The 20,135-nt window shown below is 35.4% G+C and overlaps 2 protein-coding genes and 1 long non-coding RNA gene across 6 annotated transcripts; 2 read left to right on the top strand and 1 right to left on the bottom strand.

The window, feature by feature from the left end:
- Positions 1 to 911: 911 nt before the first annotated feature.
- LOC126849120 (zinc finger protein 250-like) lies at positions 912 to 5,735 on the bottom strand. 3 transcript variants are annotated; one of them, XM_050590695.1, is made up of 4 exons: positions 3,449 to 5,735; positions 2,764 to 2,923; positions 1,932 to 2,441; positions 912 to 1,898 (listed from the first exon to the last, which is right to left on the bottom strand). In XM_050590695.1, exons 1-4 carry the CDS (start codon positions 4,837 to 4,839, stop codon positions 1,800 to 1,802), a joined length of 2,160 nt encoding a protein of 719 aa, XP_050446652.1. In that variant the 5' UTR covers positions 4,840 to 5,735; the 3' UTR covers positions 912 to 1,799. The 3 variants fall into 3 exon arrangements, with proteins under 3 accessions (XP_050446652.1, XP_050446650.1, XP_050446651.1); XM_050590693.1 differs by having other exon boundaries at positions 912 to 2,441; positions 3,449 to 5,137; positions 5,268 to 5,733; XM_050590694.1 differs by having other exon boundaries at positions 912 to 2,441; positions 3,449 to 4,937; positions 4,991 to 5,733.
- Positions 5,736 to 5,939: 204 nt separating this feature from the next.
- Positions 5,940 to 7,841, top strand: LOC126848889 (uncharacterized). The gene is made up of 3 exons (XR_007687321.1): positions 5,940 to 6,070; positions 6,641 to 6,914; positions 7,106 to 7,841. It is a non-coding gene; the product is annotated as an uncharacterized LOC126848889 (long non-coding RNA).
- Positions 7,842 to 11,476: 3,635 nt separating this feature from the next.
- On the top strand, positions 11,477 to 19,463 carry LOC126849031 (uncharacterized). 2 transcript variants are annotated; one of them, XM_050590478.1, is made up of 6 exons: positions 11,477 to 11,692; positions 12,140 to 13,165; positions 14,557 to 14,790; positions 16,629 to 16,958; positions 17,119 to 17,394; positions 17,839 to 19,463. In XM_050590478.1, exons 2-6 carry the CDS (start codon positions 13,137 to 13,139, stop codon positions 18,029 to 18,031), a joined length of 1,062 nt encoding a protein of 353 aa, XP_050446435.1. In that variant the 5' UTR covers positions 11,477 to 11,692; positions 12,140 to 13,136; the 3' UTR covers positions 18,032 to 19,463. The 2 variants fall into 2 exon arrangements, with proteins under 2 accessions (XP_050446435.1, XP_050446434.1); XM_050590477.1 differs by having other exon boundaries at positions 11,485 to 11,692; positions 12,112 to 13,165.
- The last annotated feature ends 672 nt before the right edge of the window (positions 19,464 to 20,135 follow it).

The following is a 20,135-nucleotide window of genomic DNA, read 5'->3' on the forward strand; positions in this document are numbered from 1 at the left end:
ATTGTTGTTTATATTCTTACACTAATATATGATAAAAGAAAAACGCACAAACTTTTTAATCAATCTATACCTTCATTATATTATTGCGCGATATGTACTTACTTTACTTACATACCGATGTGAGGTCCACATAGTATTCTGGAACTTCTCGAATTGTTTAACAAGTTTATAACCAAAAAGTAAAAAATGCAGAAGATAACTTAAAAATTTATCGTCTTATCTAAAAAAGAAAAAAATTTATAAAATATATTGATAAATGTAATTTTCAAGTATCGTTGTAGAATAATAAAAAAAATTGGCACAGATAGATAAGACTCGGCATTTTGAAAACTTCGCAGTTCCTTCACATATACGAATATCGGCAGCACCCTATGTTGCTTTGGAAAAAAAACATAGATACGGATTTTAAAACTATGTAGGAAACCTTTATTCGTATTTCTTCCGATTTTCTAACTACTCTATCAGTTAATATATATTTGCTGACAAAGAAATTAAATTTGCATTTTACTAAAAGAGTCCACTAAGCAATCTCATGTATTTCATGTATCGTAATATGATGCGTTTTTTTTTATCGCGATAAAGAAATATTTCAATTTCAAAGAAGATAATTAAAAATGCTAATAATTCCCATGATTCTAAACATGAAATGCGCGTTACAAAAATTTCTACATGTACATTAGAATACATGTACCAATCTTTATAATTTATATCTTTGTAATATATATATATATATATATATATAATTTTATATATATTTTATATATATATATATATATATATAATTTTATATATATATATATATATATATATATATATACATATAATTTATATATATATATATATATATATATATATATATATAATTTTTACGATATCTTTTTGAACATACCATGATTGATGTAAAACTAATATATGTATTAGTCTCATGTTTATAATGTATACATTATATATGTCGCCGATACGAGAATCGCGTTAATTTCTCACGAAAAACATTTACATCCATTTATTGATATTTGGATTTTATAAAACCGGGATTCTTACGTATTTCTAAAATTTTACAAGCAGTTTGTGTGCTCGTATTCTTTAACGTAAAAATATAAATTGCGCGGGACTAAAATGCTATCTTGGATAAATCTAAGCTTTAAAAATGCTTTATAAATACGCAATATCTGCCACCCTCTTTCTCTTCGCCGAAATCGTTTACAGAATCGTCCCCTCTATTCCTACACAAATTACCTCGTCTCAATTATCATCGTACGAATACATTAAGAAGGATAAACAACAAAGCAGCGATACACGGCGAACTTATTTTTTTTTTCTTTATATCTTGATTTATTTAATATATACTTTCTTATAAAGTGATGTCCTACTAAATAAAAGTAAATGAAAAAATCACCAAATAATATGTTAATATATTCATTAAAATTCTTCTTCTCGTTAAGGCAACTAATTTGTTTAGTCTCATTTTACATATCTAGAGTATATATTTATATATTTATATATATATTTATTTTTATATTTGTATATTTATAAAGTATATGTAAAACACTAATATGTGGTTATTTTTAGTTTCTTGTTACAAGCCTTATATTAATTAGAATATAGTATGTATACTTTGTATATTCTTACATACTCTTGTAATAAAATCGATTATTCTGTATTTGGATCTAGAGATAATAAATATATATCTAATGTATATTGTTAGTACAAGAGAAGTGCGTGCAGAGGGTGGCAGCGGGGTGCGCATTTGGAAGTGCTATTGTTTCAAGGACTTTCCAGTCCTTCGTCTTTATACCGTCTCACATGGTGACATTTAACTGTATTGCTTTAGCGTCCACGGAACATGCTTGCTGCTGCTGCGTTTGTTGCTGCTGTTGTTGCTGCTGCTGTTGTTGCTGCTGCTGCTGTTGCTGCTGTTGCTGCTGCTGTACCTGTTGTTGTACCTGTTGTTGTACTTGCTGCTGTATTGCCTGCAGTTGAATCGTTTTTGTATCGACGGTCATTGTCTGCTGCTGCTGCGGTTGCTGTACTTGCTGTTGTTGTACTTGTTGCTGCTGCTGCTGAACCTGCTGCTGTTGTTGCGCTTGTTGCTGCTGCTGCTGTTGCTGCTGCTGCGCTTGTTGAGCAGCAGCTTGGGCAGCTTGTCTTTGTTGCTGCCTAAGTATACTAGGTGGCGGATCCATATGTTGACGCTGATGTAGTAATAAATGATTCTTTTGGAAGAAAGCTTTGCCGCATTTGTCGCATACGTGGGATCTTATGTGACAACTGCCGTCTGTGTGACGTCGTTGATGTTGCGACAAACCATGTTTCTGTGCAAAGCCGCGACCGCAATCAGGACAAATGTGTGGTTTAGGTTTTGGTCCTGTTCCCACTGGTGGCGATGTTTGAGTTGCGCCGTGCATATGACTAACACTAGGCGTTCCTATCGGTCCGTTCATCTGTGTAAATATTTCATTTATTATTTACTTTATTATGTTTTATATACTTTGAATTCATATAATGCTTTTTAATTCCATAGTAAGATATTTTTATCCGCGAGATTTGGTAATATTTGAGTAATTTATATAAAAAATAGTGTTTTGTAAATAATACTCTCTCTGAGATAAAATTAGTGTAGGTTTAAAATATTAAATAAAGTCAAAATAATAATGCGATTACTTTTTAAACTGAATTTTCATTAAAGGAATAAAGTTGAAATCTACATTATCTCCAAATACCTCTCTTTATATAAACTTGAATTGCATAAATGATAGTCATTACCTGATGAGTTGTTGGAGTGTTTGGGGTAAGAAAATGTGCTGGAGTTTGCTGGAAGGCGGCCGCTAGTCCACAAAGGTCCGTTACAAGTGTTCGATCACCAGTATGTAACCTTTGATGTAAATTTAGAGCTTCCCGATTCGGAAAGTCCAGTCCGCATTCCCTGAAATGATAACTTCATTAGGAATGATAACTATTCATCTTACTAAAGAAAAGATAAAATATATACTTTGTATATTCATCATAATAAGCGTATATTTGAATTATATCTTTTAGCTTTTTCTCTCGCTTAACTGTAATGTTAAAACGTAGAATCCATTTTGTTTTATTAATTAGAAATATGAATAAATTCTAAAAGATGTTGTTTTCTAATATGTTTTTTTTTACTATCTTCTAAAAAAAAAAAAAAAATATAACCAAGAGGATATGATCTTTCGATTACACATTTTGCATCAAAATATATATCGAATACTTTGAATTCTATATCCACTATATGTAACTTTTCCTTATATGTAAAATATATCGTATATTTTATTATAATCCTAGTTATTATTAAAAATACCCTGTCTCTATTAAAAATTAATCTCTCTTATTGTAAAAAAACTGTAAAGGAATTATTTGAAAATTTTCTTCTAAAATAAAGTTACTCCTAAAATAAATTGCTACAATTATACTACATATGTCTTACCTGCATGTAAGAGACTTCTCATCGGTATTTGTATTGTTATTATGAATCTTTGAATGAGCTACCAGGTCTGCCTTCCGAGGAAATGCTTCTCCACAAACGGTGCAAGCATAGGGTGTTTCACCTGTATGTAAGCGCATATGAGCTAAAAGTGTTCTCTTCTGCAAAAATTCCTTTCCACAAGCAGTACACGAATGTGGAACTCTGCCATGCAATCGACCGTGATTAACCAGCTCAAACTTCCTTTGGAAAGTCGCCCCGCAATCATGGCAAACAAATGGATGTAGGCTGCCATGGAAGCGGGAATGCATGGTAAGATGATCTTTTTGAGAAAAAGATTCTCCACATTCTTCGCAAACATAAGGTCTTTCTCCCGAATGGAATTTACTATGCGTCACTAAGTGACGTTTCAGAGGGAATGCTCTTCCACATTCCTGGCAGACAAATGGCCGTTCCCGGGTGTGTACGCGAGTGTGCGTTACAAGATGATGTTTCAATGTAAAAGATTTTTTACACTCGCGACACTGATACGGCCTTTCGGCACTGTGCAGTAGAAGATGCGTATGAAGACAATGCTTGTGCGCAAAACTTTTGCCGCAATGAACGCAAATGTGTGGCCGTTCTCCAGTGTGTACTCTCGCGTGCGTCGTAAGATGATGTTTCAGCAGAAAGGATTTCCCGCATTCGGAACAAGAATACGGTCGTTCCTTCGGCACGCGGACCTGACTTCCCATATCCTGTTGCTGTTTGACTTTCGTCTCAATTTGCGTTGTATTCACATGAGTGAGAACGTGCCCGAAATGAGCGGTACTGTCCGTCTGACTCGTTGCCACGTTATTCGCCGCATTGGCTTGATTAGACGCAGCAGCAGCTCTCTTCATTAAAATTTCATTGCACTCTTCTGCCGTAAGCTGTATTGGTCCAAGCGGTGTCATAAAGTGCTTGCTCATGTGCTTATCGGCAGCTGTTGTAAAAACTAAGGTGTTGGAGAACAAGGAAGGTGGAGGTGTAGGATGTGCCGCGTCGCAATTGCATCCGCCTTTGTCACATGTTAATGAAAATACATCGTGATGCTTTTTAGCGCGAACGTGAGTACCATGAGTCGTTTGATTATGTGCTCCCCCTGTATGGCCATGATGCGTAGTAGGTGTTTGCTGACAACTCTCGTTCATCGCAAACATTGGACGACGGTGAGTGGTAGCTGCAATCTTTGCCGGTTTGATATCAACCTGTATTTTCTGACTGGATCCTTGATCCTGATTATTATTAACGGCATAACTGATATTCGTCGCGAGTTCACTTTGGGCATTCTCCCGGGTCTCTGTCCCTGGTCCGCTAAAGGACCAAGCATACCCACCGAATCCTGCACCCGCATTGCCAGGTGTAGTACACATATTCGTCAAAGTTGTAACGGATGGGTTAGTCTGGCTCGAGGCGGTGCTGTTTGTCGGCTCCTCCGTTTCTACCAACGCATCCTCGCCAACCCTTTCCACTACAACAAACTGATCCGTAGGAAATATTTTGAGAGGTTCCAAATAAACGTACCCGTTATACTCCAGTATCTCGGCCTTGGATATCAAATACAGATGTCATATCTGTCAGGAAACAGCCGTGAAATATAATCCGACGATTACAGCTCGCAGACTCGGTAATTGACAATACCCGGCTATTCGGAGCACGTAGAATAGGGATCTGTAAGGTGGTTAATACTTCGAAAGTATCATAAGAGTGTAACGAAACGTGCTCCCGAGGCGCTCTCGTCGATCTCGGGATCGCGACGCGGGCCCCGGGAGATGATGCGTCGAAACGAGGGGGAGCTTACGCGGGACGAGACGAGTGGATCATCGGTAATATCGGAGCGGCCGACGACTGTTGGCCGTTTCCTGGCCGTAGATGCTTTCGGAGTCGCCTTTCGTATTGTTGCCGCGCCGCTGTGCGCCAATAGAAAAAAGCACGCCGCCTCTAGCCGCTCGTCTAGACGGGCTCTTTCAATGTGTTGGGGACCATAAGTGAGGAGCACTCGTTCTCTCGCTCCCGCGGCGTCCACTGGGTCCACTTGGAAGACAACCTGCACCTTCTTCCCGCGGCACTCCCACACGCTCACTCGCGCTCCGCGCACTTTTTCCACGTTTCCCGCTCACGATACTCGCTTCTCGCTTATACACACGCACGGCCGATGGTCATTAATTTTACATAATTGCATATTTTATTGTCCATATCAAACTAGCCTCACAATCGGCCATTTTATTTGTAAACTACCAAAAAACAATGTTGCCAATGTACGCGCGATTTTGGAGGGAGCGGAGCCGCCGATAGCGTCACCGTCGCCGAGTGTTTCCATGATGGCAGCACTTTTCGCTGTTTGCCCAGGCCCTTGTCGTTTGCCGACCGCGCGAGGCGCCACCGGCGCGTGCCGCGAGAGCCGCGAGCACGTCCGACACTTTTTTCCGCCATATTTGAATTTGCTGCCAAATTGTTCTCTACTCGTTCTACAGTCAGTGAAAGCGAATTTGCGTTTTTCATTTTCCGGCAAGTGTTTTATTTTTTCCCCACTTATTTCGTCGGAATACCGTTTCAACCGTTCAACTTTTATATTCGTGCGTACATACACGTCAATTATGACAGGTACTGTCAAATATATACTGCTATTTTCAAAACTTTGGCGATTAATATTTTTATACGCAAAATAATGAAAAAAAGACTCTCTCTCTCTCTCTCGCTCTTTCTATGCGTATCAATATGTTTTTCTATTTTTCAAATAAATACATTGTATGTTATTGCGTTTCAATCGCAATTATATATTTTATTATTTCGTTATTTTACGAGTAAAAATATGATAAAATCACATTGCAATCGCATATGCGCATGCGTGTGAAAGTAGGTGCAAATACATATCGAGGACATCACCATCAGTCCACACTTGTGGTTATTAATTACGGTTGTCATCGATTAGAAAAAATAGAATGTAATCTGGGGAAGAAAAAAGAAAATGAGGGACATATTTTATCCTTACTGTTAGTATTATATAAAAATAATCGCGATAAATCGGTGTGATGTCTATAAATAACTAATAAAATGTCGGCGTTTATAAGCGATATGACGTGAATGGAGATCTACGATCGATATAGAAATATAGATAGAGCGTTGGCGGTTCAACGACAACGCCAACGCCGAGATCATTTTCATCATTTACAGCCGGTATGCGACGAGTTATGAGACGTAGAGGTCCCTCTAGGTGATACGAGAGGACGGAGAAACAGTTTCATCAGACGACTGGTCATCGGACATCGGACGGCGCGGTAGCGCGAACTCAGCAACTGATAAGCAATGCCCGCTCGTTAATGGTCCGGCATCACGGCTTGGCAAAAAGCCAATGCATGCTTGTTAGAATAAGAATCTCGCAGTCGCGTCTATTCCATCTACCGCATTCTAACGCGTTTACGTGTTTGCGCGTTAAAATGTATATATGGTACGTCAAATATATGTATATATATATATATATATATATATATATATATATATATATATATGACACTTTACGTATATTTTTTAATTATCGTATTATATGGTCTCAATAAAACTTGTATTCTTGAAAAAGAATATTTTTAAATTTTATATATACATATATATATATATATATATATATATATATTTTTACAGATATACATTTGAAGTCTGCAAGTTGCAAGTGCAAAGTCAAATATGACGCCGAGTGTATAAGCGCGACAATCTGAATCATCTCAGCGTTCATCTCATGGCCATTTATGTTTCATTCTCGAAAAAATATCTTCTATCATATTTTTAATCAAAGTACATCTCGTTTAATGCGCACAATACGGCGACGAAATAAAATATACAATATTTTATACGTCTATTACCAGGTAACTTCTCCTATGTTTAAAATTTTAAGAATATAAGTCTCGTTGATTTCTTGACGAGATTAATATAAATTCTTTTTTTTTCCAATAAGAAAAAATATAATATGAGATATCTCTTTTAAATCAACAATTTTTATCGATAACGATAATATTTTTTCAATAATTAATAATTTTTAATAATTATTATTACTAAATACAATGTTTCTATAACAGCAAGGTAGAGAGAATTTAACAATTTTCGATACATTTGAACAGCGTAACGCAAACCGAAAAATGCATAGCCGCTTAAAGCGTGTATATGTATATATATATAGCAGCGAAGTGTGACGGGCAGATGCGTTATTTATGTAGCGGTTCGCTAAGTACGTTTCGTTGTGCAATACCTTCGATTCTGACGATCGGGGGTTACGGATCGCCGACGAGGGTTGGTGTATCCTCTGTATTCTCTCTTTTTACAAGAAAGAGTCGGCGCGCAGAGAAACGCGCGGGGTGGAGACCCGAATCCTGAGGCAGTGGACCGTGAATGCGATACCAGCTTCACGTAGTGCGTCAGTGTAGGAGGGGTAGGGTGAAAAAGGGGAAGAGAAGGGGCGGGGAGGGGGAGGGGGAGGCCGTCAAACAACCGTTCGTCGATCGTCCCTTCTCGGTACATCCATGTACCCATCCCTGGCTTTCGTCCTCCTCGCGTCAGCAGCAGGGTGATTTGTACGTATCAATTATGTCTTCCCGCTACCAAGGGACCATCGATGACGTCGCTATCTCTCCTACGTCGCGAACCAATGATTTTAACAGCGGGACTTTAACATTCGTCACATATCGTTGTTTGCGATGATAGATTGCTGCAACCTTGTTAAATATTAAACTATCAGACAAATTTAATGTTTGTTTTTATTTTGCAAGACTTGTCTTGAGATACAGTGATATTCGGGACAATATCGCACAATAATGTTTCGTATCGATAGAATTTTCATCTCGTATAATTATTAATTGATAATCTATGATATTGACTAATATTGCGTGTCACTATTTTTTGCATATATTTTTGTTTTTAAATTTTTAACTCTTAAAAGCGTATAGTTTTTTTTATATAATAAAAATGTGGATATAAATGTACGACTTGGTGTTTCGTTAAAATGCCTAGGCAATTAGCTGTAAGTGATGCTCTTATAGTAACCTGAGGCGAGCCTTTGTTTATGGCTGATAGAATAAATTTCCCAAACTTGTAACACACACTTTAATCTGTTTAGCCAATCGTTGAAATATGGTGATCGTTTTTAAAGCGATAAAAGAGACTGGCGCCGGCGGCGTTCCTTTTTTCCGACTTAATTAAAAGATGATTGGCTAATGAAAGAGAGGGTCATCGATGTTCTCCAGAAAAAACGAGCTCCAATCTTGAACAAGGTACATGTACAGGGTGTCCCAATACTATCGTATACAACTTTCCTCGACCCTACAAATTCTATTATTTCCCTAAATGCGTGTTCCGCTGCATCGATATGTATTTTAAAAGGCTGCAGGAAAATCATATGAAGCAGGCACAATTGAAATTACATTTCACGGTTATACACACACTCCCAGGAGTACTTTAGTAACATGTACATTCCGCGTGCCGCTCGTTTATGTGAGAATCTATTCGCCTGGGACATTAGACACGCTTTTTCTATTCTCGAGAGAGAATGCAACGTTGGCTCCTTTGATCTGGCAAACGAACCAACTTTTAAGCTTTCGGGCACGCAGATGGTTATGATAATAATAATAATTTGATCCTCGGTCTCTAGTGTCCCGGCTTCTTCGCGCGCGCGCAAGCGTGCCTGCATACCAATATATACACATACATACACACACACACACACACACACTTAATGAACTCACGCGTACGACATACACGGCTACGTAAAGCTGACGACTCTCAGGGTCTCGATTGTGGACAATACGAGCACGAATGGAGTAGCTTCGAAATCGATCGAGAATTAATCCGCCGCTATCGCGTCTTGCAACTGTTGCCCCATTGTCTCATCGTGAGCCAAAATGAAAGAACGGTGGGGAAGAGAAATGCGGATAAATTGCTAGAATAAGACGGTCGACTTTTCTTTTCTTCTTTTCTATTTAGAATCTCGGCATTTCTTCGAAAATCTTGACGCCTCCATACTCGTGCCTCTCTCCTTTACCGTCTCAACAGATTCTATAGAATTTCGATTTCGCGTTGTAGCGCTTTTTATTTTATGTTTTGTCTTGTTTTATTCCTGACATTCGTCTATAGAGTTAAAAGAAAACTTAAAATCAAGTTCTTTAAACGAACGATACAATTCAAAATATTAATGTATATTATGTTTGTTTTTTTTTCAGCGAGTGACATATTGCGGCTTCCAGAATTAACCGCGTCTATCGCTTACAACGTATCATTTGACGCAAACTAGCGTACGACCCTTCTAACGCCTCGACCACTTGCGGTTTTAACTGCCTTCAACGATCTCTCCCGAGTACCGAGTGTCGAGTGTGGCGAGAATTATGTAATTATTGCGCGGTAATTGTCGCGAAAAACGACGGTTGCCTGAATGCTCTGAGTGTCTCGACGAAAGCAGCCCGAAAAGGGGGTCAACTCCACGACTCTTGCCACGACAAAATTCCTTCATTCACGAGGATGTAAGTTGGATGTAAGTCTCTAAGACCGTCTACGTATAATTTTTGAAGTTTTCTATATATCGTATTAATATTTTATATATATATATATATATATATATATTTCATACTATTGTATTAAACAATTATATCAAAAATGTACGTGTTATTAATTAATTATTATTGTTATTAATTGAGTTCCAAAAATTAATTGCTAAAATATTTCGTTAAATACATGTTAAGAAACGATAAAAAATATATATGTATATAGGATGTTACACCAACTGCTCTCAATCATGAATCAAAAGTATATACGATTGGTATTATTTAATTCATATACCAAATTCATAATTAGCAAGGAAGCGTTTAAAAGTTGCCAATACTGTTAAATAAAAGATTGACTTTTTGTCACTAGGGGACAGCTACGATAAGTTTAATCCAGGCTTGCCTTACTCTATCCTCAAAATTGTGCATATAAAGACGGTGGTTCGTTCGCGGAACCCTCCGAAACGAACAATCGCGTACGCCAAGAATTACCTTCTCACTCACGAATCCTCGCCTCGTCTCGCCAAGTCTTCTTCCCCCTAACGCCGTAGTCCTTTTCTTTCGTTACACCTCCTTTTATGCCGTACAATAGACGCCTTGTATGTCATCAACTTAAAGTTAGAATACTTTGAATGGAATATCGAGATCTTTTGATGCGTTATAAAATTATTGATAAAAATATCTCAAATCTATTTTTTTCTACGTCGATCTGAAATATCGCTCTAAGAAATCTATTATTTAATTTTCAACTTTATATTTTAACTTTTTTTTTATACGTACCTAACAGTTGTCAAACTATGTATATGTGTTTGAATGTGACCTGTGAGTCATAATTTGCGCCTAAATATGATGCGTCAAAGTATCTAACTTTAGATGGAGACATACACCGTGCCTAGTGTACTCTTCTCCACGCTGCAGACTGCCCGCATCTTTTCGTTCACGGCCGATGCCGAGTCATAACTACGAGAGGTATAATAGATAGCGACCGCCGTGTCTTTTCTCTGCCACTTGTCGGTTCCGCCAAATAATTTTGACCATCGCGATTTTTTCACGCACGTGAAAATAGCCGAATAGATCCCGCACAAAGCGGCGAGTTTTTTTTTATTGGTTCACTATCGTTCAAAAATTTTTCCTTATCAGTACTGTTGAAACTTGTGGGTTTCTTTATCTGTTATTATTACACATCATCTCTCTCCTTCATCGTTTAATTTACAAATTACAAATTATTACGCATCTCTTCATATAGAAATTCATAATTCATAATACTGTATTATTCAGCAGTAGAGATATAAAAATTGTCAGTTGATTTCTCTCTCCATGACTACGTCCAAAATTATGGAACAATGTATTTTAAGAGTAAAATACACACATAGAAACGTTCACGCGATATGCTGGGACAAAGGTTTATCGTGCGTTTCGCACGAAAAACGACATTTGGCCACGCGCCAATCCTGGTACGATGTTTCAGAATTCGCAGCCAATGATGACAACCGCTTTTGTCGCACGGTTTTGCATAATTTATTATTTTCGAACGATTTGCCGATAGTAAACGTGTAATGCCGTTTCATACGATGGTAGCATCAAGAAGAGAGAAGAATGCAGAGAGAAGAATCCCAAAGAACATATAGATGATGTAAAAATTAACTTATTTTTAAGTAAAGCTTCTACATATCTACGCTTGTCATATTTTGGCTATGTAATTGATGTAAGTATATATAGATTAAGTCTTACAATTTTGCAGACACATTCTTTGATCGGAATATCGAGTTTTTCATCATAAAAATTCAATTGGACGCGATCCATTTCTTTACACCATTCAATATATATTTATAATTAAAATGTTGGTAAATTTTATTTGAAATTAATACATAATCGTGAATTTTGTTATTTTATTATTCCTTTGACCTAATTGATAAAAATGTTTAAATATATTCAATTGCTTTTCTCTTTTGTAGATAAAGAGTTATCGAAAATCTTTCATTAAAAATCGTATGTAAAAAGCAAAAGCATACGTCTAAAGTATATCGACTTATTTTAGAATCACTCTGTATATTTCCCGATTACAAGTATGTTTTGCGATAAGAAAGGCATATCGTAAGCGATATGCGCTATATTATGTCACAGCGCATTTTTTCGCGACTCATCGTTACAGCGAAATCTCGAATATCGATGACCGCAAGGTGCAGTGACGCGCGGTGATGGATGCATCAGCGGGACCAAAGCACCGGCATTTACCACAGTCGTTTGAAGACCGAAAGAAATCCGAGGGATGTCCAGGCTACAGCCTCGACTACTGCTGAAAGGAGAAGAGAGAAATCGCGATCGTAAGAAAGCGAGACAGAAAAGAAGAAGACTACGTGAAGATTAGATCCCCAGGATGAGTATAGGTGGGATTGGATTTGGCAGACGCGCGCGCGGTTCGTTGGCGGTAGATGCCGATGATGCGAAGGAGTAGGACAAGAAGAAGGGGCAAGAGGGTGGAGTTTAGTTGGTGTCCGAACGATGCGGAGAGGCCGCAGAAGGGAAACTCGGAGTAGGGTACAGGAGAGTATAGAGAGGAAGGCATAGGATAGAACAAGATGAGATGAGGAGAGAAGAGAGAAGAGAGACCGTAAGTGACAGAACGGTGGTGGGTATAGGTGAATTACTGGACAACACTGAACTACCCGAACTGCACTCGGCGGTATTTAAGGGAGAGCCGCGAGCGAAGCGCGCCAGTTGTTAACACGGCCGGTCGGTGGTTGGTTTTCGCGGATTCACACTCGCTGGACCCTCGAGTCGCGCGTGGCGTCGATGAGTCAAGTGAAAATATGCAAACTAAAGGAGATAAATATAAATTCAATTAATGAATTTTGAAATAAATAAATAATCTCGATAAAAACGAATTTGAAGAATTATTTAACGAGGTGAACTTGATAACCACGTGATCATTTATTAACGCGCTCGCCGATTCGTCGTGATATTCTCTTCCGTAATAAAAAGATACGATCGTAAACGCGCAAGTGCAAAAAATAGAGTGAACATACGAGGGATCACCATATAGTTTCTCTTCAAATCGGCGCGACGACGTTATGTGAGAATACACATATGGCATTACTTGAATTCTTCGTACTTGAAGATCGAGAGAATTTAATATCTTTGAATCTTGGATGGTACAGATGATGAGCATTTCAAAGAGGTACGTTCTCATCTCTCTTGTTTTTATCTAATTTATATGGAAGAGAGAAATAATTATCTTCATAAAGTTTCAATCTTTAAAAAATTTCATAATATTTTCTTGATATAATAAAAAAAAGAAATGTACAAAAAAGAATATAAAAAAAGGACATAAAGAAATAAAACCATTCAAATTTAATTATAAGACGATCTTGTTTATTTCAAATTCTTGCTATTCTAAACAGTATTAAAGATAACGTGATGTTCATACGATAGCAATTCTATGAATAAACAAGAAGTTATGTTTCGTTATCGCATATGTCACGTGATGTCAATGAATAATATCGTATTTATATTTCTCACTATCTATTCTATTTCATATACATTATTTCATCGTATATTAAATTTCTTTGAAAAAAGATTATTTTAAATTTTATTTGCAATAAAAAGCCAAAGCAGAATTCATTAATAATTGCATCAATAATAAACTCACAAGTAATATTAAATTCAAATGTTGATTGAGAAAATGATAATATTGTTTATTTTTAACAAACTAAAACATTTAAATAGTTCTTCTAAAATAATGAAAAGATGGAAACAGAATGGTAAAAACATAATTTGTATAATTTAAAAAAAAGCAAATGTAATTTGAAATAAATTTTTTCTTTTTCAAGATTATTATATCAGTTTCGGAATTTTGTTATCAATATGCTATGTCAGTTTCTTTTTTTTAGCCAATATACGTCTTTTTTTAAGTGGAAGAATACATATCTATGGCTGCATCTTTTTCATTCAGCAGATAGCAAAATTAATTAATTCTGCAATGATTTTGTGTAAAATAATATTTTTACACTATATATTTTTTTTTTAAATTATACGAATTACATCTTTAGCATTTTATAATTTTTATAAAATTGATCGGCGGGGAAATATTTAGCGTTCTCTATATACTTGTACATTAGTTAAAAATTTACAAACGCGAAAATATGTAATAAATGTAAATCTTAGAATTTTATGTTATAAATTTAAAATGCTTTTTAAAAATATAAACATGTAAAATTTTGATATTAGGTAAAAATATACAAGATTTTATATGTAACAAAATTTAATATTTAACAAGATTTTATATGTTATTTTTGGTTAATTATTCTCTTCTCTATTTCACCTAGAAAGTATAATAAAAAAAAATTTGTTATTGTTATAATTTGTATAAGATGTTGATATAAGTTTATATATATTATTGGTTGCGAATAGTGCAACCAATGATTCTTATATAAAAGAAAACTATCATAGCTTGAGATAATATATTAGGATAATATATTTTCCTTACTATTCCGCAAAATATTATTCCAATACGTCTTGTAATTTGCGCATACATTATTAAAAAAATATTACTCCCTGATTTTGGAATAGGTACTACCCGATGCTGTTGCTGCTGGCATTGGGATTGATTTTCAGACAATCGTCCGTCGGCGCTTACCTATCACGAGAAGGTACATATTTTGCACGATCAAATGTTTCGTCCGAATTCACCGGGACGTCTTCTAGTCGCCGCATCTCGGTCATCAGGATCTCGTCCGATGAGCGATTGGAGCGAATCATTTGGTGGTCCGGAGCTTGCGCCAAGGAAACCATTGTCAATTGGGGGTGAACGCATAATCGCTTTTACATCTTTTATGATTAATACGATAAATTTTAAAAACTGCGAGAAATTGTTCAATATTATCGTAATCTCTGAGAATTCAGCGACTATTTTTAGTTACTTTTACCCGACGACATTTATATGTACATTTGTACATGCCTTCTTTTTCTTGGAAAGAAGGGACGCGTCGAGTGTTTTTACAGTAGCCAAGGTTAGAGTGTGACTCCCGTTCTATCTGCCTTTCTGAAATAACACATTTTCTCGGATATAGGCAAATCTCTCTTCCTATCCCATCGTCCCACCCATATGTGGGAGAGGATTGAAGCGGGAACTCGGTTGGCAAGCACGAAAACAATGCCGCCTTTCACTATTGCCAATATACGTGGAAGCCAGGCTGTTATGTATACATTTAGCGTCGGTTAGGTCTTTCAAATGCCATCCATCGTTCCGAAGAACGCTGATACAGTCTAGCGGAACGGTCCCTGTGAATCCTTGTCAGCCATTTCAATACAATTATAATACCATGTTATGATGCCCGCAGAATGAGAATCGATGTTTAAACGAATGAATACATTTTACATTTTACTTCTTTTTTCTCACAGGATTATGTAAGGATCGAAGTTAGTTTGCAATGTCAGCTATTTTCTAAACGAAAAAAGTCACGCGTCTTAATAATACCTATATTGTATATACATTAGTTGTTTTATTGCGTGTGATTAAGCAAGAAAAATCGCACAATAAAACAAGGCGCAAGTATACATTTTTTTCTCCTAAAAACAGTATTACATGACAAACAGGTGTTTATGTGTAATTAACAATATTTATATATAATAAAAACTTGAACGTCTTCAACAGAGAAACGATATACATAGATGGTAACATAAAATTATATTATAAAAAAATAAAATAAAATCGGGAAATAATTTGACATATTTGAACTATTGTACATATAGTGTGATAATAATAATAATAATAATAATAATAATAATAATAATAATAATAATAATAATAATAAGGTGTAAAATACAATAATGTAATTGTTATTTTGTTAGAGCGAAAAAGAGGGATACAAATGGCACAAATTTATCATGTTTATTCGTTGACAGTAACCGCAAAGCCAACCGAGCTCTTAAGCCGAAAAGCGGCAAGTTAAGTAAGCAAGGATTAGGTCCTGCGACGTGCGGGTGTCTCGGAACCTTTACGTAGGAACCGGATTGGACCCTGGACCTAAACGTAGTTCGGTAGGTTGCCGTCTATGTTTTAGTCTCGCCTAGATGGGACTCATCTGCTGATGCTCTCACGAGGATACCACGAAATACCACAACCACGAAGCGTCACTTTGCACTTAAACGGCAGGACGAAAGCTCTTTTACCGTCGTGAAGAAAGTGCACACTCTGCTTTCTGTCCCAAGCTTTTGCTCCCACTCTTTCTTCCGAATTTGCTTTTATTGCGTGAATAATTTGTCGAGAAAATTTATTTTCTGGTGTTTGTTTCTTTCATTATATTGCGTTACATTAAGAGAAATACATCAAAAAGTAACTAATTATGGAAATCGCGACAGCGGAATGTTTAGTTTGCTCTGATATAATCTTGTCAAACTCTTTCTCTCTCTCTCTCTCTCTCTCTCTCTCTCTCTCTCTCTCTCTATTGTAAATGTTGCAACATACGGTTGCTCGTGCAGTAAATCATGCCTTTTCAGGAATCTAAATAATAATTCGAAAAAGAAACGATATCGACTTGCAACAAAAAATATTTCCTAAAATTTAATATTTTTTTACTTTATGCGCAGCACTTATTTAACCGCATAAATTATGTTACAATAATTATTTATTCTTTCAATAGAAACACGGACGTGATGCTGCGACAGGTTTGGCTTCGGAAGTCAAGCAGAAAGCTGCAATTGATATATGCCGGCGAAACTTTGACCGACTGCATTGACGAGAAGCTCGCACGGTGGGATGACAGCGAGTGTTTGCCCAGCTCTCGCCGCGTCTATCACTATCACGATGACGGTGACGAGGTGTCGATCGAGATATTCCAACTGGACGGCAAGGACGCTTCGAGGATACCCCGCGATCTCTCTTGGCTATTGTCGTCATCGGAGCTTCATTATCAATGCGATCGCGTGAGAATGCGAGTACGAAGTCAAGTCGTGGCTCAAAATCGACATAGGTATGATCGTGTGACCGAGTTTACATCTCCTTCGACACTACCCTCGTCGGGGATGTATCTCCTTTTTCCTCTCTTCTACGCAATGCTCCATAATTGTCATAACAATTAAATATGTGACGAAAAGAAAAGAGAGAGTGCAAAAAGTTGTTTTGTAACATAGGAAATACTCGAGCTCGACAAACGCGACAACAAACATTGGAAAAAAACGGGGCCGGAATCGGACCCGAAGAGAGCTATTCATGATACCGGGGACGCAATGGTGCGGCCGAGGTGACCGCGCTACCAAATATACCAATCTTGGCGGCTTCGGAGTAGCCGACGCATGTTGTCGAAAACACGACACGTCCTGCCCCTTTCATATACCGGCATTCGAGACGCGTTACGGCGTTTTTAATTGGAGAATATCGAGCATGATGCATTGCGCTTGCGACGAACGGTGAGTAATTATTATTTAATGATCTCGCACACGATCTGAGAGAAAACACACTCTCGCAAAAGAGATGAACGTCTACGTATCCCGCAAATAGAATGATCGGATAATTGATAATGTACTAGATGGCTGAATAATAATTATCCGACTTTTGGACTATATTCAATCACGCGAACCTTACTTTATAATTTTATTTTTCAACACATACATTATAAACGTTTATGGTAATATCGCATCTCCCTCACATATCTTAGGTACGCGAGAGTAGTATCTTTACATGTTTGTATCAAATGCGACTGATGCTAAACCATATATATGGTAAATGTCACAAATACAGATTTATTAACGATAAAAGAAAATTATTCTTTGTACAACAGTATTTAAATTTTTAGGAAGATGATTATTGCATTTGCATGTGATGTACAAAGCGCTTCTTTTTTTTTATTACAGATTTCGCACATGTTTGAAAATGGCCAGGACTGCGTCGGCGGACTTTATAGGCAAGATCTTTTTCGATGTACTGCAATCAAAATGCTTTATTTTGAAACCGCAAAAAGTGTGCGTGAAGCGGTCTTGGTGGGGCAAATGTCAACATCACGAATATCGAAAACAAGCTCACGTACGGGATAATGTTCCTTACTAAGGCTGTAAAGTGTAAGAGATCGTGAGACGCGTAAAGAGATAATAAAATATCTTTCTTCCGGAGATGTCAATAGCAGTTCTCAGGGATGTAATATTTTATCGAATATTTATAATATATCAAAGAAAAAGACGAAAAAAAGAAAAAATTAAATCGATTATTAAATCGAGATATATCGCCAAAGGTACGATTGACAATATCGTAATAACTTTAAATACGAAGAAGCATTATTATATATTAAGTTTGCCGATAATCATATCAGACATTTTCAATTAAGACGTTTAAAAACGAGGAGAATACATTTACGAGTATCCGTGAACATATTTTTCAGCTTAGGCTCATAGATATTTTCTTCTCTTCACAAAGTATTGTTTGCTATATTTTTCTGGGGCATATTTTTTACAATATACTATAACATACGATATAATAAAAAGAAAAATGTTTTGGCGCGTTTCATAATAAAATTTAAACTTGACTTAACTCATTCGTTTACTTTATCGTTTCTGCCATTTAATTGCAAAATGTCATCGTAAATATCGGCGGCTCTTGTATAATGTAGAGTTAACCTGTAGATAGAATTTATTAATTTTAAATATTACTGGCGTACTATTATCAAATTAATAGAATTATAATCTTAAGCTTTTATTCATTAAAGCATTGGAAATTTTTAGATAACATTCCAAAAATGTAAAAATACAAAAATAAAAAAAAGATAAAACATATGAAACATAATCAATACTATAAAGATAGCTTAGCATTTTTGATGAGATATTATTATAATACTGTATGTACTTATATACATTATCTATTTAAAAATTGCACAAAATAATGTTTATATATTTTAAATGTAAAAAGATTAATTTTATCTCGTTATTATTTATATTTTCTTTACAAATACATATTTTCAATTCAAGATAATAATTTATACAAGAAAATTTTAAAGTAAATCATTGAACTTTTCAAATATATTTCTTTTCTCTCTCTTTATGCAAATTTTATTACAAATATAGACGCCTTTTAAAATAACTTTTATATTTTTAACATTAAATATCTTAATAATTAAATGTTTCAATATCACTTTTAATCTAAAGATAGAAGCTAAAAAAAGAGATAGAGAGAGATATGTATATATATTTAATTTTTATCGATATTAAATTAATCAAAGATAGCGCCTATAAAGTTTAATGATTTATTTTAAAATTGCTCTATATTATTCGATTTGATCGGAAATGTAACCACCGATCCATTTACTGGATCTCTAATGTACACATATATAACATTTAAAAATGTATATATATGTGTGTCAGTATACGCGGTTCTCTGCATTTCGCGTAAGCGCGCATGTTTTGCGTAGAAGTAAATGACTATAACTGAAATTAAAAAGCGATTTGTACATAAAATAGATTTCTGATATCATTTTTGCTTTTAAAATATATATCTTGACTATTTAATTATTATATAAAAATCGTAATGCGCAAAGACGGATAGAGATTAGGTATATACAAGAATCCAAGAAAACATAAGAAAATTAAGAGATATTTCCAAAAAGCGTCTTTCGCTTGTTGAATTCTTAAATACTTTAAAAATTTAAAATAAAAAATACAATATCGGAAACATTCACAGACTTAATATTTATATTTACTATGCACAACATAAATATAAAAACATTTTTATGCACTAAATCTTCCATTTATTAAAATCAGGAATAATAATTATTGTAGCATTTACGCGCAAATCTCACAAATTTGTAAGTAATATGTATTAGATGAAAATTCGAGATATGACATACATGCATCAATAAAGAAAATGAAATCATATAAAAAATACTATAAAATTTTATTATGTTTTTCTAGCCCTATATATATATATATATATATATATATATATATATATATATATATATATATATATATATATATATATATATATATATTTAGATTGAAGTCTAGTTCGGAACTTTTTCTTCCAGTACATTTATGTCAATATAATAAATGTACAGCCTCATCAGAAAAAGACAAAGAAAATTTACAATGTATGGTGTAAATAATTAATAAAAAATCCATACATTATATAACGTTGAATTATGATATTACATCAAAATGATATT

The sequence above is a fragment of the Cataglyphis hispanica genome, chromosome 4 (genome assembly GCF_021464435.1).
Source record: "Cataglyphis hispanica isolate Lineage 1 chromosome 4, ULB_Chis1_1.0, whole genome shotgun sequence".
In the NCBI taxonomy this organism is placed as follows: Eukaryota; Metazoa; Arthropoda; class Insecta; order Hymenoptera; family Formicidae; genus Cataglyphis; species Cataglyphis hispanica.

Excerpts from the sequence above, each read along its gene's own strand:
- LOC126849120 (XM_050590693.1), bottom strand. The coding sequence starts at position 4,839 with ATGTGTACTACACCTGGCAATGCGGGTGCAGGATTCGGTGGGTATGCT. Across the intron at positions 2,924-3,448 it reads GAGAAGTCTCTTACATGCAG|GGAATGCGGACTGGACTTTC; the intron begins GTAAGACATATG and ends TTATCATTTCAG. Across the intron at positions 2,442-2,763 it reads ACACTCCAACAACTCATCAG|ATGAACGGACCGATAGGAAC; the intron begins GTAATGACTATC and ends ATATTTACACAG.
- LOC126849031 (XM_050590478.1), top strand. The coding sequence starts at position 13,137 with ATGGTACAGATGATGAGCATTTCAAAGAG. Across the intron at positions 13,166-14,556 it reads ATGATGAGCATTTCAAAGAG|GTACTACCCGATGCTGTTGC; the intron begins GTACGTTCTCAT and ends ATTTTGGAATAG. Across the intron at positions 14,791-16,628 it reads GAAACCATTGTCAATTGGGG|AAACACGGACGTGATGCTGC; the intron begins GTGAACGCATAA and ends TTCTTTCAATAG.